We start from the raw sequence: 26,145 nt of genomic DNA, 5'->3' as shown, positions 1-26,145 counted from the left end.
AAGAGGGGGAAATTAAGAAGAAGAAGAAGAAGGGAAATCAAGCAACAAAAGGGCATATAAAAGACATAAAATAGGACTTGTCTTTACGTATAGAAAACTTGGGTCCTTGGCCTTTCCCATGGCGCCGAGTAACCCCAAGACAAAGACTTATTTATTCACCACGTTTGCGTGTGATGTGGTGCGTGGATTTTCATTATCATGTCTCGGCCGTCTTATTACTACCCCATATAAGGTGCCCAAGAGAAACTGTTGTCGTGTTTGCTCTTTGCTGCACACCGACAAACTGCCTCATAGGAGAGATGAGATGGTCCTTTTGCTGTCTCCCGGTTGACCCCACGCCTTGGCACCAAGGACAAGCTATTCCGCTTCAAGAGGCCGAGACGCAGACAAGAGAGACACGTGCGTGTTCTCCTGTCATGGGACTTTCTTATACTGGTTGTGAGGATGCCCATGTTGTCGTCAAGTTGAACGCAATCCCCGAGTCCAGTCCAAATGGCAAACTGGTCATCATACTCGACAAAGTCGCCATTTTATGTAAGGTACTCAGGCATCGTAAAACGGGGGGCCTTCCAAGGGGGAAAAAGAAAAGAACCGGTATTATATTTGGTCTGTAGCCTCCCCATGCTTATAATGAAGCGCATAAGGCTATGCTGTGTTGCTGGTCTACAAGCATGCACGCCCAGGAAGACGAAGAGACAGACGCACGACGTGAAAGGCCAACACGGGAATCGGATCGTTTGCCCTCTTCTTCTTCTTCTCTTTTTTGTTCTCCTCCTCTTCTTCGTTCTCGTCCTCTTCTCTTCTTTTGTTTCTTCTCCCTCTCGACCTAAAGCAGACTACCTGCAGTGCAGTGCGCTTGTTGCCCAATGCATCTTTCTGCTGTTTAGATCCAAAATGTTCTCTCCGCCGCCCTGCTACTTGGGATTTTCTCCATCCACCCGCTATATCATGGCGGAAAAGTCTGGCTTTTGCAGATTGCTGCATTTTCTCATCTTCTCCCTGATATAAATCGGATAACTCGGATGGCGAAGACGGATAAAGAGGAAAGATAAAAAAGAAGTCCGTGAAAAAAATGGGCTAGGGGGGGTATCGTGGGAAAAAGTCGTACGCACTCGTCCTCTACTGAATGCATCGCGAAAGAAAGAAAGGGGGGGAGGGAGGCTCGCACCGCCAGGGTCCCAGAACCGAAAAGACGAGAAAACCCACCTCCCCCCCTTCAAGAAAAAGAAGAAGAAAAAAAAAGGCCGGGAATAGGACGACCTATATGCTGGGCAGGTACTCATACATACGGTGTTCGGATAGTAGGGATGAGTCGGGTCATGATACTCATGCCAGAAGGTTGGGTAAGATGTCCGTTTGTTTGTGTGTCGTTGAGATCTCCATCGTTCAAAAAAAAAATAAAAAATAAAAAAATAAAAAGCTGCCGGATCATTAGAGAGCAACGTCACCCAAAGATAGAATCTTGGAAGGGTCGCCGAGGAAGCGGTTGCGGTAGTCAGCGATTCCTCTCGCGATGGTAGGAAAGTCCTTAATGTTGCGCAATCTCATGTCATGCAGCAGTTCGCGCAACCCGTTGTTGAATTGCGACCTCCGCGGTCCATCCAGCGTAGTGCTGCCGAGTTGCAGAAGGATCTGGTCGTCTGTTTTGGAAGAGAGAGGGGGGTATTAGAAAAGGGGGGACATCAGCGTTTCTTACACGGCTTTCTTTGACATGGCAGGACTTCGAGAGCCGCCTGAGATGTAAAAGCGAAGCGACAAGCGACACTACGGAGGAGAGAAGAAATCGGAATGCAGGAAATCGGGGTCACCTACCGGGCAGCTTCATCGACTCGAAGTGTTGGTACTGGCAGTCGCCCCCTCGGGGACATGGCCCGCCGCTGAGCTGGTCGGGACACATCGGGGTGTTGGCTTCGATCTTGTTGCTGTATGTTAGTGATCGCAGGCCTCCCGCCACTCTGCGGTCGAACTCGGGGTGATATCGGTAGTCGCGGAAGCATTGCAGAGGGCTTTCGTAAGGTGTGAAGCCACCGCTACCGCTACCGCTACCGCTACCACTACCACCACCACTGCCATTACCGATACCGCTTCTGCCTCCGCCACGCGCGCGTCGGCCATCGGCAACGTCTGGGTGTTCCTGTCTGGGAGTTAGCCGACTTGGGCCCCCTGGGTGAAGAATGAAAACGAAATATACTTCTCGTGTGCTCCCGAGCCCAAGCCCTGGTTCGGGATTCGAATCGTCCAGGCCAACTGATATTTGTTCCGGGACGGCTGCTCCGTTCACGCCCACGTCGGGCGACGGCATATCCGCATCACGGCTCGCCAGGGGAACAATGTCAATGTCCTGTTCTGTAGCTGCCACATCGGTAGAGCCGGTAGTATGAGCGGCGTCAGCGGTGTCCGAGGCGTCAAATGTCCCCGGTGCCCCGTAAACGTCTTGCTCCGTTTCCGAGTGATCCATCTCCATGCTGGCATCTTCGCGCTCGTTGTCGTCCGCTGCCACCGACTCAGCCGGACCCTGAGGCTCGCTTGCTGAATCCGAATGCGAATTCGAGCCTGAACCTGAACCTGAACCTGAATCCGAATACGGACTCGATCCATGTCCATGATCTGATGGCTCGCCCGTCGTGGTGGGTACTGGTATTTCCGCACCACTCTCATTCGCGGCTGCCATGTCCCCCGTCTCGCCCGGTATTGGGACGGCGTCAGAAGCAGCCATGGTTTCGACTGTCGTGCCATCTTCGGTGGGTGGTGGCTGACCCGTCTCGGTCAGGTTCGGCGCATGATTCGACGGTTCGAAAAGGGAAGTACCGGAGGACGCCGAGGCACCGACATGGACAACGGCACCGGTATCGATTGTAGAAGACTGTGCGTCGTTCTTCTCATGCGCCGAAGCCTCTCCCTCTTCCGATCGAGCTGGACCAGGACTGGAAACCACTTTGCCGTTTGTGGTCGGTCGAGGAATCTCTGCCTCGGCTATTTCACATCAAGTCAGAAAGAAAAAACACAAAAAAGAAAAAACTGTTGCTTTGCAGGAACGAAAAAACGAGGGGGAGGGGGAAATGCAGCAGGCAACTGACCTCCACTATCCTCATCTCGCTGCAGGCTTTCCAGCTCCCGCGCGAGCCTCTGCTTCTCAGCCATGTCGTTCTCAATCTCCTTCTCCAACCGAGCCGCTTGGGATTGCAGCAACCGCAGCTTATGCATCTTGGTTTGGAGCTTCCCATCTATGCCGGGGATGCTCTGGCTGAGGACGCGAACTCGTTCTGTCCGGTACCCCGACTGAGTCGCCTTCGATCTCTGCGAGGGCTTGGGAAGCTTGGCCGAGACCGTCTCAGACTGGGTTTGGACCGGCGAAGAGCGGCCTGTGGGAACGTTCGAGACGTTCGGTGAAGATGGGGAAGCCGCCAACAGCGGCGGCGACGACGCTTTGGGAGCATCCGCCGCGTTGTCCGGGACGGCTTCGGGTGTTTGTCCGCCTGACTTGGAGCTGCTGGCCGGCGTCTGATTGTTATTCGTGCCTCGCGCTTGCATGAGCTTCTTACGCGCCTCCGCCAGGGCGATTCTCCGTTTCATGGCCTCAATCTCCTTATTCATGTGCTCCAAATTCACCGGAGGCGTGGAAGCAGCACCGTTGGCGCCGTTGGGGGCAGGACTGGAAAGCTGGCGCTGGCCGACAGAATCGGCCAGTAGTGGGGGGATGTGACGAAACGACGCCGTTTTCCGAAGCGGAGTGGCCGTCCGCTGGGTGGCGGGTAGCGACTCATCTCCAGAGCCAATGTCCATCTCGACATCCGAGTCATCCGAGTCGTCGCTGACGTTGATGACCAGCCTTTGACTGCGGCCTTCACTAAAGGGTCGTTTGAATGGATGGGGAGGGCCGTCGTCGACAAAGTCCGCTGCAACCGGCCGTTTGCGTTGATTCCCAGTCGCCTGAGGAACGGTGGCAGTATGCGTAGGCGTAGTAGACGCAGTAGGCGTGAAGAGACCAGGAATACCCGAAACACCTTTCGAAGCGGGAAGCGGGGGTTGAGCCGCAGGCATCGAAGACGGGCCGAATATCTGGTTTGGTGTAGGTTGGGGGGGTATGGGGGTGCCTGAAGCGGATTCCGGGGGCATGACGACTGCTGCTGGCTCGGGTGCGCGGGTGGTCGGCTGCGAACTGGGCTGCCCCTTGGGATGCTGGTCTTTCGACTGGGGTCTGGGTCCGGGTCCGGGTTGTTTGAGGGTCTCGACCGCAGCAGTTTCTTGCGACGCGCCCGATGTCGAAGGCGGGACTACAGCGGTGTCTTTACGCGAGGCAGCTCTCTGCGCAGCACGGGCTTCGCGAGACTTTTCGAGAGCCTCCCTTTTCTGCTGTTGTTGCAACTCCTTCGCCGTCAAAGCAGAGCCCGGGGGCGAAGTTGAAGAAGACGCAGGGCGAGGTTCTGCTTCTGCTTCTGCTTCTGCTTCGGGCCTTGGTGGTGTCTGTGTAGTTTTCTGGCTTCCCGCAGAGGCTTGTGATGCAACAGTACCGGGTGTTTTCGCCCCCTTTGCCGCTAGCAGTCGAGCAATCCTGTCCTTTCTTTCCTCGGCCTTGTCTGCTGCAGTTGATCTCGCTGGGCCTGGCGGCTGAACAGGTGGAGGAATCGGAGCAGGAGCCGACGGAGAGGCCGACGCAGGAGGAGCCGATGACTTGGCTGTAGGGGGAGCTTGAGGTCCACCAGCACCGGTGTCTACCCTTTTCGAAGGCTGAGCTGGCTGAGCAGGCCGCGCAGGTTGGGTTGCCTGAGTCGGCGCGGGGGGTGCCAAGCCGGGTATTTGCGGCCCCGTGCTTGTGGGCGTGATGTGCGGAGGATCTATGGTCAGACCGAGTTCCTTGAACAGCTCACGGAGGACCGCCTCGTCAATCCCTTCTTCGACATAGTTTCTGTACTTGACGTTGAGAGGCCAGAGACGGAGAATGGCATCCCGAGCACGCTTCTTGGCTTCTGTGAGTCGTGTCTGCTGGGTTCGATTGATCTCCCGAGAGGATACTGTTTTGGTCGAGCCCAGCGGCTGTGGGGTGTCCATCTGCAACGCAGGATGTGTCGCGGGTTGTATCTCTGTAGGGGAAAGAAAAGGCGAATAGGAGCCGGATCGTTCCCGACCTGTGGCTGTTAGCAAATGCAGAGGGGACTTGTTTTGGATAAAGAAGAGGCAGGGTTGGGCCATGTTTCTCACTAGCAGTATGGGAGGGAAGAGCCCTCTGACCAGCGGCCTGTCCAGTCTCCCGACGGTCCTGTTGGCGTCGTGCCTGGGCCTGGGCCTGTGCCTGGGCCTGCGCCTCTGCCTGGGCTTGCGCCTCTGCCTGAACCTGTGCCTGTACCTGGACGTCATCCCAGGCTGCCTCTCCTGGCTCATAGTCATCATCGTCGTCTTCCTGGCGAGCCGTCGTAGGCTGACCAAAGCTTTCAGGCTCGTAGAGATCGTTGAATTCTCCCTCGGAAAGTTCCCCTTCTTCTGCGGTGTCATTATCATCGGCGGACCGCATTTGGGGTTGTTGGACGGTAGCAGGAGAGGTAGGATGATCTTGACCTCGCTCTTGACTGTGCGGGTTGGATGGGTTCGTGTTCGTGTTCATGTTCGTTGGGCCAGATGAGCCGTCGGAAGCACCGTTCGGATGTCGATAGAATTGGGCGGCGGGCACGAGATTAGGCTCTTCCGCCGACTGCCATGGAGGCCATCTCGCAGCATCTGTGGATTGACTGAAAGCCAGGCCTGGTATTGTGCCTCGGTTTTGATCAAACGAGGTTTGGGCACTTTGGACAGGGGTCAAAGGGGTCACATGAAGACCAGGCACGCTGCCATGTGATGGTGGACCGGTGTTTCCATGAGGCGCAGAATGAGAGTTGTTACCCCCAGCCGGTTGGCCTTGGTACTGGCCATCCCCGTATCCGTACCCGTATGGGTAGTAACTCATCATGTCCCAACCTAGGCTGCAGAATAGACCGCGACTTGACGTGTTCTATCCTTTGATGTCAGTTCGTGGGGATGTGAATATGCGCATAGGCAGGGCCAAGGTAAAAGGAGAATAGTCGATGGCCTTGAAGGTTCGTTTCGCTAAAGTAAGAGGTTGTCGCTTGGTGAAAAGTTGTGCGCGCACAGAAAGAACCACACCGTTCATAGGTGGCACAAGATGGCGGCGAGCCTCTGGTGGATGGAAATTTTGTTGGATGACTGCTAAATGTAACAATCGGCTTTATCCGGATGCTTTGCCGATGATGCAGATGAAGGGGTGCGATGTGGTAGAAAGGGGTCGACCTAACTTGTGGACTGGTGGTAGGTTAGTAGAGAAGAAGCAGCACAAAACTATTCGCGCAATCCAAAGACAAAGCCCCCTTTCCTTTGTGTAGACAATAGCAGCTGAATGTCTGGGATAACCTAGAAGTGTCGGGATGGTATGAAGAGGGACATTAAGGTAGAGAGAGAGGGAGAGAGAGAGAGGGCGTGGACTGTGGCTCTGGACTGGTTGTGGGTTGAGGTCGCAGCAAGAAATTCGAAGACGGATTTCCGAGTTGTTCGAGTGATGGGTCTCGACGCGATCCGAAGACACACTAATCCGGATTGGGGATGGTGTTGTACCCTGTACTTGCGACGGAAATTTCGTTATCGACACGTGATCTTATCAACAGCGCCCCCCCCCCCTTGTTTTGTTTACTTTTGGCGCGGGTAGTCCAAGCAACCATGCACTTTCCCTTTCCCTCAACTTCACGGGGCTGACGAGCCTGACATCACTCACTTGAACCTTTACACCTAAAACAACACCAACATCTCGACCTCTCGACCTCCCCGTCTCCCCGTCTTTCCAAGCCTTCTTTTCTCGCAGAGAGATATCCTTCTCTTCTCTTCTTTTTTCTTTTCTTCTTTTTTTCTGGGGTTCCCTTCGTTCCCCCCCAAGTTCCCTTCTCAACCCTCTCAACTGACACGTTTACTCTGATGTGCCTTTTCCCAGCCAAGTGTGAACCCACCACAAGAGACACAGGACGCTGGGAACGCGTGTATAGGTGTACGAGAAACTGAGACCCCTCTCCATGTTCTCTTTGCGGCAGCCTTGAGTAGCAGGACCTTCTCATTAAGGGCCGCCTCGAGCCTCGAACATGTCATTACGCAATAACCCTTTCTCGAGGGCGACGTCCTCTTCACCCGGGCCCGGCACTGATTCGAGGCCCAAGTCTCTCCTTTTTCCGTCTCCATCGCCCCTGTTTTCCTCATCCAATGCCCCGGCGCCCTCTCCAACTGTCGGAAGCCAGCATGAGACACAACCCTCCGGCTTAGCACCGGCACTCGTCCCGCTGGGCTTATCACATCGCCATTCCCGCAGCGACTCGAGGAATGGCACTAGCACGCCCATGTCCAACACCTTCGCACCCTCGTTCATCAAGAGCGAGGAGATGCGGCGTGTCATAGACCCCGTCAAGGGTATCGAGGGCGAGAACGACTTTTCGGGGAAGCGCTATGTGTGGCTTAAGGACCCGCAGGTGGCCTTCGTCAAAGGTTGGATTGTGGAGGAGCGAGCAGACAACCGGATATTGGTTCAATGCGATGATGGTACGGTAAGTAATCAACTCTTCAACTTCCCGTCTTTCCATTCCAACATTCCCAGCTTTTGCCAGTTTGTGGGGAGACACAGCAAAATAGAAAAGAAAAGATAGCCAGCGGGGGCCTTCTGACACTAGAAATCAAATAGCAACGAGAAGTCGACTCCGAAAGCGTCGACAAAGTGAACCCTGCCAAGTTCGACAAGGCAGACGATATGGCCGAATTGACCCATCTGAACGAAGCCTCTGTCGTCCACAACCTCCACATGAGATACCAAGCCGACCTGATCTACACCTACTCGGGCCTTTTCCTCGTCACCGTGAACCCTTACTGCCCGTTACCCATATACACCAGCGAATACGTCAATATGTACAAGGGCAGGAGTCGGGACGATACCAAACCGCACATCTTCGCCATGGCCGATGAAGCATTCCGGAACCTCGTCGAACAGGGGGAGAACCAAAGCATCCTCGTCACGGGAGAGTCAGGCGCCGGCAAGACCGAGAACACAAAGAAGGTCATCCAATACCTGGCCGCTGTTGCCCACCAGGACAACCCGGCCAAGCCACGGTCCCAGCAGCAGTCCAACCTTTCCCAGCAGATCTTGCGCGCGAACCCCATACTGGAAGCCTTTGGCAATGCGCAGACCGTACGCAACCACAACTCTTCGCGCTTTGGCAAATTCATTCGGATCGAGTTCAGCCGTACCGGCTCCATCGTTGGCGCATTCATCGACTGGTACCTCCTCGAAAAGTCTCGCGTTGTTCGCATCCACTCGCAGGAGCGCAACTACCACATCTTTTACCAACTTCTCAAGGGCGCCGACCTCGTCTTGAAGCGGGCCTTTCTCATGGACGGCATGGACGTGGACGACTTTGCATACACCCGGGACGGCCACGACAGCATCGTGGGTGTCTCCGATCGAGAAGAATGGAAGTCCCTGATGGATGCGTTCAATGTCATGGGCTTCTCAGCCGACGACCAGCTCGCCATTCTGCGCACCATTGCTGCCGTCCTCCACCTCGGCAACATCTCCGTCGTCAAAGAAAGCCGGGCCGCCGACCAGGCCCGGTTGGCCCCAGACGCCAAGGGCCAGGCCGCCAAAGTCTGCAAGCTGCTCGGCGTGCCCCTGGAACCCTTCCTCAAGGGGTTGCTGCACCCCAGGGTCAAGGCCGGCCGAGAATGGGTCGAGAAGGTCCAAACCCCCGAACAAGTCCGCCTCGGACTCGACGCGCTGTCCAAGGGCATCTACGAGCGGGGCTTCGGCGACTTGGTCACCCGGATCAACCGCCGGCTCGACCGGACCGGCACGGGCTTGAGCCTGGACGACCCCCACTTCATCGGCGTTCTGGACATTGCCGGCTTCGAGATCTTCGAACAAAACAGCTTTGAACAGCTCTGCATCAACTACACCAACGAAAGGCTGCAGCAGTTCTTCAACCACCACATGTTCGTCCTCGAGCAGGAAGAATATGCCCGGGAGCAGATCGAGTGGAAGTTTATCGATTTCGGCCGCGACCTTCAGCCGACCATCGATCTCATCGAACTCTCCAACCCCATTGGTATTTTCTCCTGCCTGGACGAGGACTGCGTCATGCCCAAGGCTACCGACAAGTCCTTCACCGAGAAGCTGAACTCGCTATGGGACAAAAAGTCCAACAAGTATCGGCCTTCTCGCCTCGGACAGGGCTTCATCCTGACCCATTACGCCGCCGAGGTCGAGTACTCCACCGACGGCTGGCTGGAGAAGAACAAGGATCCGCTGAACGATAACATCACACGGCTGCTGGCTTCTTCTTCCGACCCACATATCGCCTCCCTGTTCGCCGACTGCGCCGATGCGGGCGACGATGCCGTCACCGGACGCAGCCGGGTGAAGAAGGGTCTCTTCCGCACCGTCGCCCAGCGACACAAGGAGCAGCTCCACAGCCTGATGGGCCAGCTTCACTCGACGCATCCGCATTTCGTCCGCTGCATTCTCCCGAATCACAAAAAGAAGCCCAAGCTGTTCAACAACCTGCTGGTACTGGACCAGCTGCGATGCAACGGCGTGCTCGAGGGCATCCGCATCGCCCGCACCGGCTTTCCGAACCGTTTGTCGTTTGCCGAGTTCCGCCAGCGCTACGAGGTCTTGTGTCGGGACATGCCTCAGGGGTACATGGACGGCCAAGCCGCCGCCGCCATGATGCTGGAGAAGTTCGGCTTGGACAAGGGTCTGTATCGGGTCGGCCTTACCAAGGTCTTCTTCCGCGCCGGCGTCCTGGCCGAGCTCGAAGAGCAGCGTGACGCCCTCATCTCGGACATCATGGCGCGCTTCCAGTCGGTGGCTCGGGGCTACATCCAGCGACGGAGCGCCTTCAAGCGACTCTTCCGGACCGAGGCCACGCGCATCATCCAGAAGAACTTCCACGTCTACCTCGATCTGGTCGACAACCCGTGGTGGCAGCTGCTGACCAAGATGAAACCTCTGCTGGGAGCGACGAGGAGCGCAACCGAGGTGAAGAAGAGGGATGCTACGATCAAGCAACTCCACGAGAAGATGCGGCAAGACGCCCTGGATCGCCAGCGCGTCGAAGAGGAGAAGCGGAACGTCCACGCCGAGATGCTCCGAATCCAGCACACCCTGGAGAGCGAGAGGGTTCTGGCCCTCGACAAGGAAGAAATCTTCAAACGCTTGCAGCTCCGTGAAGAGGAGCTGGAGGAGAAGCTGGCCGGTGCCCTGGAGGACCAGGAGCGCCTGGAGGACCAGCTCGACGACCTCCTCGAGGCCAAGAAGCGCGCCGAGCAGCAAGTCGAAACGTACGGTTCCCAGCTGGAGCAGGCCGCCTCGCTCATTGCCCGTTTGGAGGAGGAGAAGACGCAGCTCTCGGCACGGGCGGCGGAACTCGAGGCCTCCATCGAGGACATGTCGACCAAGCAGTCGCAGAGGAGCGAGCAAGAAGCCGCGCTGGAGAGCGAGATGAAGATGCTCCAGAGCCAGCTTGCCTTGAAGGACCGGAAGACGCGGGATCTCGAGGGCAAACTCCTCAAGGTGGATCAAGACCTCGGCGTCAAGCTCATGAATGCCCAGAAAGAGCTGCAGATGGCCAAGTCGAGAGAGTCCCGCCTGGCCCACGAGAACCGGAACGTGCAGCAACAGTTGTCCGAGCTATCCAAGACGTCTACCGACTATGAGGATCTCGTACGCAAAAAGGAAAGCGAACTGGCGCTCCTCCGGGCCGACAACAAGAAGTACGAGCTGGAACGTCGTGCCTTTGAGGAGAAGAAGAAGGCCCTGCATGCGGACAAGGAGGGCGTATCGGCCAGACTGCGCGAGGTCCAGGCCGAGCTCTCGGCTCTCAAGTCGCAGCAGTCCCAACTTCGACGCGAGGCCGACGACGCCAAGAACCTGCTCGAGGCCCGCCTCTCGGAGGATGCCCGGGCTGACGAGGGCCGCCAAGTGCTGGAGGCGCAGATCAAAGACCTCAAGCAACAGCTCTACGATGTCCAGCTCGAGTCGAGCAGGGAGCGCCAATCTCGCGACGACGTCCTCCTGTTGGGGGAACACAAATTGAATGCGCTCCAAGAGGAATACGACCGTCTGAACGAGGCCAAGATCATCATCGAGAAGGAGCTCTACGCCCAGCAGGATACTCTCCGCCGGACAAAGGAGGCCAGGGCTACGGCGGAGGAGGAGCGCGACGGGGCGCGCGAAGAGATCAGGCACCTCCGGGCGGCCAAGGCCCAGGCCGAAGAAGCCCGCTCGCAGGCAGAGGCTGCCGGGGAACGCGCCGCCACCCGAGCCGCCCGCGAGCGTGAGGCCAGCCTGCGACGAGACCTGGACGCGGCCCAGGAACGCCTGTCATGGTTCGAAGAAGAATGCGCCAAGCTCAACCACCAGATCGAAAACCTGAACAAGCGCATCTTGTCCTCTGGCGAATTCAGTCTCAGGAGCGACCAGGTCAAGGAGAGACTCGAACGCGAACTACACACGGTCAAGAGCCGGCTCACGGCGTCCGAGAACGACAATCGCGCGCTGCTGAACAAGCTGCAGCAGAAAGGGCTGGAGATTGCGCGGTCGACGTCGAGGGCCAGCGAGGCCTCGCGCGGCCAGATCGTGTCGCTGCAGCGGGAGAAGAACCGAGTCGAGGACCAGAACGGCAAGCTCAACAAACAGGTGGCCGAGGCGCAGCTCACCATCGCCGGCCTCGAGAAGAAGGTGGAAAAGCTGCAGTTGAACGTCGAGGACCTGACGCACGAGGTCGCGCGGGAATCCAAGGCGTCGCGCAATGCCGAGAAGCAATCCTCGGCAGCTACCGCTCAGCTGGCCGAGGCCAACCGTGCGCTCGAGTCGGAGAGACACCTTCGGGGCCAGACGCAGACGACGCTCCGGACGCTGCAGTCCACCTTGGAGTCGCGAGACAAGGAGCTCGAGGAACTCCGCGCCCAGATGCTCAGGGTGCTGAAGACGGTCGATCCGGACGTGGCCGTCCCCGCCGACGAAGGGGATGGTGGGGCTCGGCGGAATTCCTTCACCAAGAACTTCGACCTCGTTAGGAAAGTGGAAGAGTTGCAGCAGAGCCTTCGCGTGCAGACGGCCGCCACGGCGAATGCGGAGGCGCAGCTTGCCGAAGCCCGAAAGGCGCGGATGGATTTCTCGCCGGCGAGACCGAAGCTGGAGGAGATGCACCCGAACGACGAAGCGCCCTTCAACGGGTCGCCGACGCACAGGGGGCGGCCGAAGCTGCAGGCGCGGAACTACTCGAACACGTCGACGCCGACGCGGAAATTCGCCGCCACCACCGCCGCCGCCGCCCCGGAGAACACGAACAACGACGCGGCGGGATTGATGGATTCGACTCGATCGGACCGGACTGCGGACATTCTGAGCTTCAACAACCGCATGGACCTCAAGGCGGAGGTGGAGGAGCTGCAGAACCAGCTACAAATCGCCGAGATGCAGAACCGGCACCTCCAGAGTCAGCTGGAGCGCAGCACGCCCGGCCCCGACGCCAACGGGGACGCCTACCCCGACCAGAGCCCGTCCCTGCGCCGGATGCAGAAGCTGGAGCAAGCCAACAGCCGACTGCACGACATGCTGGACGACTCGACGGCCAAGGTATCGGCTCTCGAGAAGGCGATCCGGAGCGGGGAGCTCTCGCTGCGCGACATCCGGACGCGATCCCACGAGGAGATCCTGGACGTGCTCAACAGCCAGGAGGAGTCGCGGAGGGTGCTTCTTCACAGCCACAGGGACGCCATTGCCGAGCTGACCGACGTCAAGGCCTACTTCGAGAAGCTGCGGCACGACCGGGCCAGGATGGAGGTGGAGCTGCGGGATGCCAAGTCGGACCTGCAGGAGATGACGGCGGCGCGGGAACAAGAAGCCACGGGCCGCAGCGAGCTGCTCCAGGAATTCGCCGACCTCCAGATCCGGCTCGATGCCGAGACGTCCAAGCTGGCCGACGTCACGTCGAGCCTTCACCTGTACAAGAGCCGGGCCGACGAGTATTTCAGCAAGCTCGAGCAGGCGGAGATTGCGGTGCTCAAGGCGAACCGGGCGGAGCAGTTCGCCAGGGGGCAGGCCAAGGAAGCGGAGGAGAGGTGCGCGGAGGTCATGTCGGAGCGGGAGAAGATGGATGCGGCGGTGGAGGACCTGCAGCGGCAAAACCAGCGGCTGGAGGAGAAGGTGGAGGACATGGCGACGGACCTCGAAGCGGCGACGCAGGCTAAGAAGAGACTGCAGCACGAGCTGGAGGACTACCGCAACCAGAGGGCCAACGACATCGAGGACAAGGAGTCGAGCATGGAGCAGACGAGGAAGAAGTACCAGGCCGAGTTTGCGACGCTCACCAAGGAGCTGGACCTCGCTCGGGAGGAGAAGTTGTTCAAGCAGGCGGAGATTGCGCGGCTCCGCGAGGAGCTCGACGAGCTGCGGTCCAAGTGGGACGACGAGGTGCTGAACAGCTCGACGTGGTCCAAGGAGAAGGCGCGGCTCGAGTCGACGCTCGCGGACGTGGTGTCGTCGCGGGAGGAGGCGGTGCAGGCGCACAGCGAGGCGCAGGCCAAGGTGGTGTCGCTGCTCTCGCAGGTGCGGACGCTGCGCACGACGGTGGACGACGTCACGTCGGAGCGCGACCTCCTGGTGCGCGAGAAGCGCAGCCTGGAGGTGCGGCTGGAGGAGGCCAAGAGCGGGCTGGAGGACCTGGCCAAGGGCGACAGCCCGTCGCTCCGGGACGCGGCCAACGCGGACAGGGAGATGCTGGAGCTGCGGTCGAGCCTGGCGCAGCAGGAGGACATCGCGGCGGCGGCGGTGGAGAAGATGCGGCGGGCCGAGTCGCTGGTGGCGGAGATGCAGAAGGATGTCACGGTGGAGCGGGAGACGAGCGCGGAGCTGCAGAAGGCGAAGGCGGCGTTGGAGAAGTCGCTCAACGAGGTGCAGATTAGGCTGGTGGACTTGGAGACCAAGGGGTACTCGAGCGCCAGTCAGGATATCAAGTTTCTGCACAAGCGCATTCATGAGGTAGGCTCTCTTGTCACACACACACACACGCACTCTCTGTCTCTCTCTCTCGCGTTCCATCCCCCCTCCTCCTCCTACATCATAACGGCATACTAACCCAGACGAACAACAGCTCGAGACACAGCTCGAAGAACACGAGACAGAGCGGACCAAGTCGCAACGGTCGGTCCGTAACGTGGACCGGACGGTGAAGGACCTCCAGAGCCAGATCGACCGCAGGGACAAGCAGAACGCGCAGCTCGCGGACGACATGTCCCGGATGCGGGACAAGGTCGACAAGCTGCTGCAGACCATCGAGGAGCTGCAGGCGTCCGAGTCGGCCAACCAGCTCAGCGCGCGGCGGGCGGAGCGGGAGCTGCGGGAGGAGAAGGAGAAGAGCCTCCGGCTGGAGCGCGAGCTCGAGAACGTCACGACGCGGCTCGAGATGGGGGCGGCGACCTCCATGGGCGGGAGCTTGCGCAAGTTGATCAACGGGCATGGGCATGGGCATGGGCATGGGCCGGCGGCGTGGAGGACGGGGCTCCATGGGGATGAGGATGCGGTTTCGATGATTGATGTTCCTAATCGGAAGAGCAGCGTTAGTCGCGTGCCGAGTCTGACGAAAGGGTTTCTATGACGGGGGGCTGAAGACTGAGTGCGCTCCCCTTTCGTCCCCGCGTTTTATTGTTTTGGGATTTCCAGCCTATTCGGGGTTTCTAGATGCGCGATCAGCAGACCGGTATGGGGGTGTTTTCGTTTTCTCTGGAGATTGTTTTGGGAGCGGCGTTGGAAAGATGCATTCTATGTTTGTATGGTGCATGATGGCTGTATACGGTGGTAGAAATGGGATTGATAGGTTATTATTGTATGGTATGGTTTTATGATGGTTTCGGACGGTCCTGTTGGCAGGATGAAGCTGAGGGAGAAGCCCTTCAGAGACTATTTTATATTGCTGATTCAACACTTGGCCTTGTTATTTTATAACGTCTAACGCTCACGTTCGATAGGAGAATAAGATGATCCATCCCTCGGACACGAGAACTATCAGGTTGTGTGGTTGACTTGGGAGGAGAGATCAGGGGACGCGGACGCCGTCATGTCATTGCATTGTAGACGGCGGCGTTTCGGCTCCATTCGAATATATTCATGTCAACCATCACGCACCTCGATATCAACGTCTGATGCATCATATCATCTCGTCCCGCTCGCTATTCATGGGATTTGCAAAGATCAACCCCGCGAGGCCTGTGTCGTTGCAGCACAACAAGTAGAAAAAGAAGAACAAGAAGAAAAGACAAGGACAATCACCTAGCTCTCTCAAAACGCTTCACATCATCGGGCATACGGTAGATGCACAGCTCGTGGCAAAACTGGCCCCATTCCCCGCCCGTGCCCTCGCGGACGGCCTCCTGCAAATCGGCGCCATAGCGGGTCCGGTAGGCCTTCTTGATGGCCTCCATGTGGTGCCTGTCCCAATGGAAGCGAACGAGGCGTGAGGTGAGCAGCTCGCGGCGCAGCTCGTCGCGGCGGGACGCGGTCAGGGCGTGGTGGATGAGCAAGGCGTCTCGGACGGGTTTGTTGATTACGCCGTTGAGAATGTGTGCCAGCAATTCGCCCTGCAGAGATTTGTGTTACCTTTTTTCCTTTTTTTTCTTTCTTTTTTTTTGTTTTCCTTTTCAGTTTGGCGAGGGAAAGGGGGAAAGGGGGAAAGGGGGAAAGGGGGAGGAAGTAAAAAAAAAAAAAAGGAAGAAACGCACCACCAGGTTACCGCTCTTCTTGAGGGCATCGCGAGCGAAATTGCTGCGGTACAAACGTTCATACATCTTCAGAATCTCCCGCAGGTGCGTATCGCTCCTCTGCACGACGATGCTGATCATAAGGGACTCCCCACCCCGCTCGGCCTTGACGGCGCGACGCAGGTCGTCGACATCCTGGTCGACGAGGCGGTAGTCCAGCGGGAGAGGGCGGCCGTACGAGTCCACATCCTCCATCCTCCGCTCGTCCAGCACGAGAAGGACGGCCTTCTTGAACTTGTCCTCCTTCAGCTCGGTGCGCATGCACTTGGCCAGGCTGTTGTCGTACTTGCGGTCGGTGAAGGCGTCCTTGATCTGGCGGATCTCGGCGTTGGTGCGGCCCATGAGGCTCTCGATGAGCAGCTCCCGCCGCGTCTTGTCGCCCTGGTACCAGAAGTTGGCCCAGTAGGCCTCGCTCTCCCAGCGGCCCAGGGCGACCGAGTAGCAGGCCTTCATGAGCTGCGGGTCCGAGTCCTTGAGGCGCGACCGGATGTGCTTGGCCACGTTGACGCCCTTGCGGTCGGGCCCCGTCTTGACGAGCGCCTTGTACTCGCGCCGCAGCTCCATCACCTGCTCGTGCGTCAGGCCCGGGAGGATCTCGATCAGCGGCGCCGTGTTGGGCGGCGCGTCCCGCTTGGTGGCCTTGAGGGCGTTGGCTAGGCGGGCGGCGTTGTCCTCCGGGTCGTGGAAGCGGGCGCGGCGATTGCGCTTCGTGCCTCCACCGCCGCGCTCGTCCTCCGAGTTGAGGGGCGAGAGGGGCGAGAGGGGCTCGGCTCCCACGTGAGAGCCGCCCTGGGAAGCCAGGAGCAGGGGCGACGGCATGGGCGACATGTCCTGGTAGGTGCCGTGGTATGACTCGAGCAGGGGGGAACCGGGGGCGGCGGCGAGGGAGGTGGCGACGGGACCGTGGGGATTACCGACCGAGAGGGAGGACATGCGCTCGGTGGGGGGGAGCGGGGACCGGGATCGATCACGTCTCGAGCCCCGCCTGTCGCCGCCGGGTTCGACGGTAAGGACGTGGGGTCTCAGTGCTGCAGGGTCGTAGGCAGGGTCGCGGGGGGGCTGTCGAACAGCCGGGTTGGGGCTCGCATCTCGTTCGCGCCGGGGCTGGTATGAATCGCCGTAGTGAGCAGAGCCGTAGGCCACTGGTGCAGGTTCAGGTGCAGGTGCAGGTGCAGGCGAAAGTGGGTTATCCTCTCGAGGTTCCCGGTCGCGACGGGGCCTGCCGTCCTTGGCGTATTCGTATTCGTACGACTTGGGATCGGAGTATTTGTACCTCCCGGGAGGAGATTCGGGACGGGGCGACTTGGCTCTCGAGATGCGCCGTTCGGGACGCGCCTCTTCCTGATCGTCACCCAGGTAGGCATCTCTATCTCTTCGGCTCTTTTCGCGGTCAGGGTCGCGATCTCGCTCACTGTCCCTGTCTCGCTCGCGGTCTCGCACGCGCCCTTCATCATCAGCATATCGAGCCCGACGAGCCCTCTCCCTGTCGGGATCCCGGTCTCTTCCCCCTTCCCTCTCCCTCTCACGGTCCTTGTCCTTGTTCTTGTCCTTGTTCTTGTCCTTGTTCTTGTCCTTGTTCTTGTCCTTGTTCTTGTCCTCGTCGTCGTCCTCGTCCTCGTCGTCGTCACGACCCCGATAGCGCTCCCTGCGACTCTTCTGACGATCATCATCACGAGGCTTATCCTCGGCCGGTGCACTGCTACTGGCACGAGCGTATTTCTGGGGGAGGAACTTGAGCTTCTCATCGTCTATGGGCGATACAGGGGGCGGCTCGTCTCTCTTCTCTCGCCTATATTCGCGGGGATCCCCCGGTTCGAGGTCCCGGCGCACAGGGGTATCGTCGGGGAACCTGTCGCGAGAGGAACGGTAATTGTCGGGAGGCGGGATCTGGTCTCGGGAGCCGCGGTAGTACCCCGGGTCGACGGCGGGGGAGGGAGGACCATCACGAGCGTAAGCTGAGGGGGGGCGGTCATGGTAGCCGGCGTACATAGCACGATGGCCCGGGAACAGGCCCTCGTCTTCGGGGTAAGGGGTGGCACCAGATCCTGCTGGACCTCCTCCACCTCCGACAGGTGGCGCATCCTCGGGTGGAGGCGCATCACGGTGGCGGTGGCGGCGGCGGCGATCGTAGTCGCGGTCATCGAGAGGGTCAAGGTCGTCTTCGGGGTAGGCGTAGGAGGGTTCACGAGCGTCCATTATGTGAGGGACTGCCGGGCTTCGACTTCGCTCGCGACGGCCGCTGGGAGATTTGGAGCGACCCCTGCGGCCGGTCTCGTCGATCTGGAGAGACATGGCCGAGGGGAAAGAGAGGAAAAGAGGAGAGGAGGTGAGGAGGTGAGGAGGTGAGACGAGGCGAGGTGAGACGAGCTGAGGGTGAAGCAGAACGGGGTAGGACGGTAAGGGAAGAAGAAAAGACGGTACGCTTTGCTAATCCATTCAGCGGGACAGTGTAGATGTGAAAGGGCGGGCGTAACGTAAGGCTGAGACCCGATTCGGTAGCACACAACAGAATAGAGATCTTGGGCTGAGTGAGGCTGGAAGTCAAGCTGGAACGTGATTTAATATGTGGTGAAGCTGTAGCGGTACCTACCTAGGTGGGGGCGGCTTGCGTGTACCGTTGTACTGTACGGAGTCACCGTTATACCGACGGGAGGGGCGGGCAAAAGGGGGGCGGTTAGACCCCTAGTGTTCCTTACTAATCCATATCATGACAACTAAGCATGTCTATGACTAAGCATTCATATGAAAGGACCCGTATTTCTCAACGCCATGGATCTCAGAGTGTTCTTCGCGTCCGCGGACGGACTAAGGATAAACACATCTCAAATGAAACCTCATCCCATTCAGGCTCTCACGTCTCGAACCAGTCTAGTTTACTAGGCCGTCGATTGTAACGCCGAAGGAGACACAGCCTCCGGGGTCTCAAGGCCGGCGGCATGGCCCCTGCGGCACCGTCAAACGATTCCAGCCGCTCGTCTCAGTCTCCGCCATCTGCGTCTGCCCAGGAGGGTTTCGAGCCCTTCCCACCTCTCACCCGCTCCTCCACCCTCCCGGCCACCCTCCCGACCAAGGGTGAGCTCGTCACTTCGCCGAGGACAACGACGCTTCCTCACCGCCAGGACCGTTCGCACCTCGCGCCGGAAGACGCCATCTTCGCCTCCCCTCCGCGCCATCATCACGAACATCAACACCCCCGCGGCCTTTTCCCCCTCTCCGACGCCAGCCCCAGCCCCAGCGCCAACGCCAACGCCAACGCCAACGGCGATGTGACCGACAGTGGCCTCCCCTCGGCCGACGACAGCCACAGCCGACCCCGCCGTCATGCCCGGAGCCGGGGCCGACAGCAGCACCGCCACGCGGCTAAGCGCCGGTGGAAGAAGCTTCTCTGGGTGAAGCAGTCCTACCCGGACAACTACACCGACCAGGCCACCTTCCTCGAGAACCTGCAGCGGAACCCCCGCCTGCAGCCGTACGATTTCTGGCCCCTGGTCGCCGACTCCGCCGTCATCGTCCAGCACGTCTGCTCCGTGATCATCTTTGTGGTCTGCTTCGTCGGCATCTTCCAGGAGCGCGTGTCTCCCGTGGCCGTGGTGTCCTGGAGCAGCCTCGCGACTTTTCTCGGTTGGCTTCTCTGGGAACGTTGGGATGCTGACGAAACGGACTCGGCTGTTGCCTCTGCTGCCCCCTATTCCTCTTCTTTTTCTTCTCCGCCCACCAACGGAGACTCGGGCATCATGAGTAGTATCGGGGCGAACGGCGGAATGGAAAGCAACGGGACGAGGGCCGGCCTCTCTCTACCGCCCCCTCCTCCTCCTCCTCCTCCTGCTCTCCCTCCCCACCACCGAAGCTCTTCAGCACGGGTTTCCTCGTCAGGACTTTCCACTGCCGCCTACCCCGCTCTGCCCTCGCCCCGACCCGCCACCCTCTCCCCTTCTCCCGTGCCTCCGAATCCGCGCCGGCTCCGCGCCCACTCGTACTCGATCCCGCCCCGCTCCCACCCGGCCACCAGCCGGACCCACGAACGGCTAGGCACCATCAAATCCGCCATGCTCATCTGGTCGACGCTGCTCGGCCTCTCCCCGATCCTCAAATCGCTCACGCGGTCGACGTCGTCCGACTCCATCTGGGCCATGTCCTTCTGGCTCCTGGCCGTCAACATCTTCTCCTTCGACTACTCCACCGCGCGGTCCGCCTCGGCCCGCGTGCCGGCCTCGCTGTCGACCAACGCCGCCCTGATGGCCTCGACCGTGCTGGCCTCCCGCCTGCCCTCCACCGGCCAGGTCTTCTCCCTGACCCTCTTCTCCATCGAGGTCTTCGGGCTCTTCCCCGTGTTTCGGCGCTACGCCCGCCACCGCTCCTGGTCGTACCACTACGCCATGACCGCTCTCCTCGTCCTCGGTGCCGGCGCCGGCGTGGGCATTATTCTGGGCGACCACCACCACCGCGGTTCCGGTTCCGGTTCCGGTCATGGTCCTGGTCCTGGTCGTGGTCCTGGTCCCCTGTTCTTGTGGAAGAACGCCCTCGTCGGCATGGTGGTTGGCGCACTCGCGTCCGCTTTGGCCGTTGGGGGGTGTAGTTGGTGGCTTATCGGCTTGCAGAAGTACAAGAATGAGATTTATGGGCCCTGGGACCCGGCCCGGCCGATTATTATGAGTCGTCGGCAGTGGGATTGAGGAGTGTGGTGTTGGGCCTGTAATCAACTTGACATAATTAGATGGGTGTTTTACTTTGACCCTTTGGTCTGGAACCTAGAAGAATGGTAATCAAGGCGAATCCCCTTGCGAATGGATGATAGTATATCACGTGCATTCAAGACATGTATGGTGCGTGTTACTGGATAAATACCTTAGGGAGACTCGGTCGGATCTCCGGTGAGAAGAACCCCGTGATGTGCCCCACAGAGCCGATCACGTCACTTATACCCCGCAAAAGCATCTCATCTCCCACTTTCACCTTCACTTCTTCCGTCTTCACATCTCACGATGATGGTTAAGAAAAAAAAAATAGAAAAAAAAATAGAAACAATGAGTGCAAACAAAGCTCCTCAGGTCGATGCCGCCGACTATAACCTCTCGCATCCCATCAACACAACCAACGCCGTCGGCCTCCGCCAAGGCCTCGCTTCCTACGTCTCCCCTGACGTCCTCTCTCCCATGGTCCAAACTTCTTATTCTCCGACTTCCTTTTGAACAATTATTACAATTCTTGTTCCTAGACTATATAAGACGTCCTGGTGTGATGTCTTAGTACATACGACCATACCCACTGGAAAACTCGGGATCCCGTCCGCTCTCCCCTAGATAAGCCAGTGAGGGCCGGATTAGTAGTTGGGTCGGTGACGACCAGCGAATACCCGGTGTTGTATGTTTTTTGTCTCCTTTTTGTCTCTCGTGCCTTTTATGAAGAAAGTCTCCTGACTAATTAACATGTTGTCACCATAATTCCACGTTCGGGAGATATATCAGATACACTTATTAGCCACCTTATCGATGTGTGATAAACCATATTGTGTTAGATGTGTGGGGTATCTCGTTCCTATATATCCACACTTATTTCCCTATCCCTCTAGACGGTCCCAACACAGACTCCTCAGATTAAGCGTACCGTTCTCTGATTATTTCCAAAAGGTCCTGGCCTTGGGGATCGTCTTCCAAAGCAACGAGGTGACCTCTCGGCCTCGGGCCCCTCCTACGCTCATAGCGATTGCGGAAGATGTGCAACGACCCAAAAGCGTCCCAAGGGTCCACGCGCCGAGCGTATTTCTCGGGAATGAGACGTAATGGAGGTGAAATCTCATCAGTTTCGGAGGCTGGCGTTGTCAAAAAGGTGTACAAGCGGTCCACTTGTTCTTCTGAGGGCTGGAAAATGAGACGGCGGCCCCCATTCGGGTAAAGGAAGACATCGTGGCACTGAAAGAAGGCATATGAATTAGCCCTCGAGGGCCCAACCATGTGTAAAGCGCCTGGGAGGGATTAAACAACAGGTACGTACGCCCATTTCGTCTTCTCCTCGGTCAAAAAGCACAACCCCGCCGAAGACGCGTGATCCAGCCCAATAACCGACCATGTCCGCGACACCTCTGGGATACTGATCAAAGGCGTCGTAGGCAGCATGAAGAAACACGGTTGGAGGCCGTGGGGGCTGAGGCGCGATTTGCCACCGGGGCGTCGAAACGTTCGCCGGTGTCCAGGCATGCGCGCCTTTATGGAAACCTCCCTCATACTTTTGATGCAGGAGAGCAGCAAGGTCATGACACGCAATAGCGAGCATTTCTATCAATCGCAGCTTGAAGGTTCGCGAACCTAGCGGCGAATTTTCATAAGCTCTAAGAACCTATTACGGCATGCGAATGAGTTCAAGCCGGTTGCAGAGACACAGGATCGGGAGGGATATGGCAACCGTTGAATTAAAGGCTAGATGCTCGGGGTGAAGATCCGCTCGGAATTGTCGCGCGGTGTCGAGGGTGCCCGGGCAAAGCTCGCGATGCGCCTCAATGATGTCGTGACGAACTCCATGATAAGCATACCAGGTATCTGCCGTCGGGATCCCGTCAATGATCTCCGCGTACGTGTGCTCCGCGATGCTTGTGTGTAGTAGGTTAACGAGGGCGGTGGCGAACGCGCCGTAGTGGTCCGCATCGACATCTTTTATTGAGCGTGACATTCCGCTGACAGCTTCAAGTGTGTTGGGCTTGCTGTCTTGTCTTTTTCGGCTTTTGAGAAGGAACTCTTTGAGAAATGGGGTGGGTGAGAGATAGGTTTGTCCCTGCACCTTCCCACCTGACGCACCAGAGCCGAGGTATGTACATGAGGTAGATACTATACTATACATAGGTACCTATGCACTGCTCCTGTCAGATGCCCCCCTGACGCGCCGTTGTGCCACGGCCCTTTAGGCCCTAATCAATAAAAGGTGCCAGACCTGGAATTCGATCCAGGTCTGGAGAGGGGATTGGTTTTTGAAATCATAGGACCAGGCAATGAGGGAGGCAACCTCAGGGTAGTCATACTTCCGCAACATATACCGGCCGTCTTCCATCCATTCCCTCAGCATGCGCTCCGAATCGTGGGAATTTCCATATTTCTTGCGCTTGCCCTCCTGGCACAGTCGGAAGCCTTGCCATTCCGACAACTGTCTGCTAAGAAGGATAGGGTGGAAACTGCCTGCGAGGTTAAGGTAGTATATGGCGGCAGGGTGTTGTTGTGGTATTCTCGCTTCGATGTCGAAAGGAACGGTATACTCTGGAGGGCGGCATGGCGGACAGCCATACTTGATGAGATCCGAGCGATATCGTTTTTCTAAGTCTACTTCGATTTGCAACAGGCTGTCATCGTCAAGAGGAGACGCCGGAACTGTACTTGCTTCGGAGGGAGCGGACGGCCGGTTTGGTCTGTTGGAGAGATCTCGGAGTCTTTGTTGACGGCATCAATGTCCATGTCGGCTGGTGGAGGGGCTGTCTGTGCCCGTAGTTCGGCAAGTAGGGCAAGACGCTGGTCGTCGTCCTCGATGTTTACGTTGGGGTCCTGAACGATGCTATTTCCATGTTAGATTCGTAGCCATGGTGGTAGTGAGAAAGCTGGCGAAGCCGTACGTAATGTTCTTGTAGCGTTTGATGATTGCGACCATTGAAAAAGGTTTCTCGGCCGACTAACTTCTGGCGATTTGTTCGAGTGAGTGCAGGCATCGTGCGTGGGTAGTGGGTGTGGGGATGTTCGGAGATGGTGCGAAAGGGAAGTAGAATAGCCCCCCCTGACAGTCCCTTAATTTTCTGCATTGTTCCTGCATCGCGATATACGGCCATATCCACGATGGATCCAAACGTCTTTGCTTGGATCTTCCCGAGCGGGAGTGTCTACAACTTTATGGACGCAATCAATAGCAGCGGGAATAGCCACTTGTATGTCCCCTCAACCTGTACGGCTCCTCGGCCACGACAACTCAAAACAACGGCTTTTAACGCCGACTTCACATCTTAGGATCCAGTTCTACCGTACAGCGTTTGCCGCACTGGCAGCGGCCTAACCAGTCCCGGAGTGCCGGACCATGGCCATTCCCACCCGCATTCGGGGGCGACTACCGCATGCCGCAGGGGACACTGTAACAACTCGAAAAAGTCCCTATAAATTTAGTAGGTACACTCTATAGGCACGAAAAAAACACCCGTACGCTATAGTATATATTCGTATATATAAATACCCTAGTAGTAAAAGAAAAGTCTATAACATAATAACGAGCTAATAAGCTATAAGGAAAAAAATTCTACTACTATAACTATAACGCTACCGCTAGACCTAATCTTATTTTCACTCTTTAGATAACTATAGGCTAGTAAGTTACCCGTATATCCGGTTCCGCGCAGGTAAGATCCATGTAAGGTAGTATCAGGGCTCGATTATACGGGTCTAACAGGCTAAGATTCGGATTTTATAGGTCCGGAAGATTAGTTTTAGTGCTTTAACTATACTAGTCTAGGTAAGATATCGCAAAACCGTTCCAGATCAGGGCTAACTTATTATATAATAGGTTATATACTATTATATAAGACGAAACGGTTCCATACGTAAAAGGGTATAAGCAAATAATCTCGAGTAAGAATAGCGGGCGACGAATAGTACTAATAGCCGACAGAAATCGATAGAGAAGAACTACCCCCCCCCCCTACCTAGCTAAAAGAAACGTTAGAATCCCCGCTGCTAGATACCTTTATACTCGACCGCATATCTCTATACACGCTCTATATAGTAGTTTACTAACGATTCGATATATTCGATATACAGAGCTTAAATAGAAGTACGCTAGTACTATCTCGTAGTATATAAATAAGAATAATCCTACCGTATATATCTTTATATTAACGTACGATAATATACGCTAATAAGTATATAGATTAAATATAGAATTACTATACGCCGTAAATATCAGAAAAGCGCGGCTATTAAATTTCCTGATTTTAATATAACACGCTCGCAGGCTCTTTCCGGGTTATTCGTGTAAATATACGGTAATAAGAAGCGGGGCCGCTATCGGTACGATAAATATACTACAGGAAAAGGCATACTTACGTCGTGTATAGTGCTAAAAGACTTCGGTAAAGGCGGCTACGGTAATTATACTATCGGCGCGGGCTTATTTAGTTACTTATTAGCCGGTAAGTTAGTTTATAGTGCTATACGATAATATACTAACTTAAATAGAAGTTAATAAAACCCCGCGCTCGAATAAGCGTAAACGTGTTACCGAAGATCTCCCCGCCGGTAAAAATAAGACCTTAATAACGCTTAACCTCGAGGGTATCCCCACGCGCTATATTACGCACCTTAGAAGGGCGCTAATCGCGGCCGCTAAGGAGAGTAAGTAATATTCTCTATCTTATAAACATATACACTAGCGTACTAATAGATATCCTAGTAGGCGATAATAACGAGGATCTTCTAGAGGATAACTGGTAGGGGTTTTTTTTTTTTGCTTATATACGGCGGCGCCCAGGGTTTTTTTAACACCTAAGGGATAACGCTTTAAATAAAGGGCTTTTTAATAATAATACCCTTTTTTCTTCTTAATTAATTTTAATAACTAAAAGACTTATGATATATATATTATATATAATATACTATACTATATATATTAGCTATACAAACCCGACTTTCTATAATATAAGATAAAGTATATAATAAATAATATACTTATAAAATATACCGTTATTTTATATATTATTATACGGATTATAAATAAGGCTAACAATTAGACTTACGTATATAAGAGTAATTAAAAGGTAGCTACTATTAATAGTATAGCTATTATAACTATTATAAATAAAGACGATTAATAGTTAATTAAATTACTTATATATTATAACTAGTACCTATATATTACGTATTATAAAGAGGATTTAATATCTAAAATAATAGTCTATTATTAAGCTATCTATAATAGATATAAGGATTATAAAATCTAGTATTAAGAGTAGAATACTAAGCTAGCCGCTACTAAAATATATATTAATATTAATAGTAGTCTTCTTTTTAGTATATTACTAATTCTTCTAATATATATTACAAATATACTATATAAACTTACTATATCTTTACCTATAAACCTTTATTAAAAGGCACTATACTATAAGATAAGCGCGCTATTTTATATTTAAACATATTCTAAAAGTTCTTAAAAAGTAGAGTAGTAGTTGGTATAATACTATAATAAATTATAGAAATATAGATATAGCTAAGCTATTAAATACAAAATCCTTAGTAAATACAACTATATAATAGTTATTAAAGTAATTAGCTATTAGGAACTAATTTATAGATA

At 55.9% G+C, this 26,145-nt stretch overlaps 6 protein-coding genes across 6 annotated transcripts; 3 read left to right on the top strand and 3 right to left on the bottom strand.

Moving 5' to 3' along the window:
• The first annotated feature begins 405 nt into the window (after positions 1-405).
• SODALDRAFT_83698 (hypothetical protein) lies at positions 406-1,260 on the top strand. The gene has a single exon (XM_028615734.1). It carries the CDS (start codon positions 493-495, stop codon positions 1,006-1,008), a length of 516 nt encoding a protein of 171 aa, XP_028462518.1. The 5' UTR covers positions 406-492; the 3' UTR covers positions 1,009-1,260.
• SODALDRAFT_329578 (hypothetical protein) lies at positions 1,077-6,427 on the bottom strand. Its single transcript, XM_028610987.1, has 6 exons — positions 5,200-6,427; positions 3,078-5,126; positions 2,192-2,973; positions 1,813-2,134; positions 1,222-1,640; positions 1,077-1,148 (listed from the first exon to the last, which is right to left on the bottom strand). The coding sequence occupies exons 1-5, from the start codon at positions 5,936-5,938 to the stop codon at positions 1,432-1,434; spliced, it is 4,101 nt and encodes a 1,366-aa protein (XP_028462517.1). The 5' UTR covers positions 5,939-6,427; the 3' UTR covers positions 1,077-1,148; positions 1,222-1,431.
• An 8,451-nt stretch (positions 6,428-14,878) lies between these two features.
• Positions 14,879-18,365, bottom strand: SODALDRAFT_329574 (Annexin). Its single transcript, XM_028610986.1, has 2 exons — positions 15,796-18,365; positions 14,879-15,654 (listed from the first exon to the last, which is right to left on the bottom strand). Exons 1-2 carry the CDS (start codon positions 18,124-18,126, stop codon positions 15,343-15,345), a joined length of 2,643 nt encoding a protein of 880 aa, XP_028462516.1. The 5' UTR covers positions 18,127-18,365; the 3' UTR covers positions 14,879-15,342.
• A 265-nt stretch (positions 18,366-18,630) lies between these two features.
• On the top strand, positions 18,631-20,760 carry SODALDRAFT_329572 (GPI2-domain-containing protein). The gene has a single exon (XM_028610985.1). The coding sequence runs from the start codon at positions 18,771-18,773 to the stop codon at positions 20,505-20,507; it is 1,737 nt and encodes a 578-aa protein (XP_028462515.1). The 5' UTR covers positions 18,631-18,770; the 3' UTR covers positions 20,508-20,760.
• A 446-nt stretch (positions 20,761-21,206) lies between these two features.
• Positions 21,207-23,753, bottom strand: SODALDRAFT_382283 (hypothetical protein). The gene is made up of 6 exons (XM_028615219.1): positions 23,426-23,753; positions 23,193-23,367; positions 22,756-23,103; positions 22,209-22,605; positions 21,826-22,136; positions 21,207-21,743 (listed from the first exon to the last, which is right to left on the bottom strand). Exons 1-6 carry the CDS (start codon positions 23,458-23,460, stop codon positions 21,429-21,431), a joined length of 1,581 nt encoding a protein of 526 aa, XP_028462514.1. The 5' UTR covers positions 23,461-23,753; the 3' UTR covers positions 21,207-21,428.
• Positions 23,643-25,283, top strand: SODALDRAFT_321375 (hypothetical protein; the record flags this gene model as incomplete). Its single annotated transcript, XM_028609616.1, has 7 exons — positions 23,643-23,731; positions 24,164-24,193; positions 24,302-24,306; positions 24,908-24,937; positions 24,980-24,982; positions 25,029-25,184; positions 25,234-25,283. The coding sequence occupies 7 exons, from the start codon at positions 23,643-23,645 to the stop codon at positions 25,281-25,283; spliced, it is 363 nt and encodes a 120-aa protein (XP_028462513.1).
• Positions 25,284-26,145: the final 862 nt, after the last annotated feature.

This window comes from Sodiomyces alkalinus (assembly GCF_003711515.1).
Source record: "Sodiomyces alkalinus F11 unplaced genomic scaffold SODALscaffold_16, whole genome shotgun sequence".
Taxonomy (NCBI): Eukaryota; Fungi; Ascomycota; class Sordariomycetes; order Glomerellales; family Plectosphaerellaceae; genus Sodiomyces; species Sodiomyces alkalinus.
This window is presented reverse-complemented; position numbering and strand designations above follow the sequence as displayed.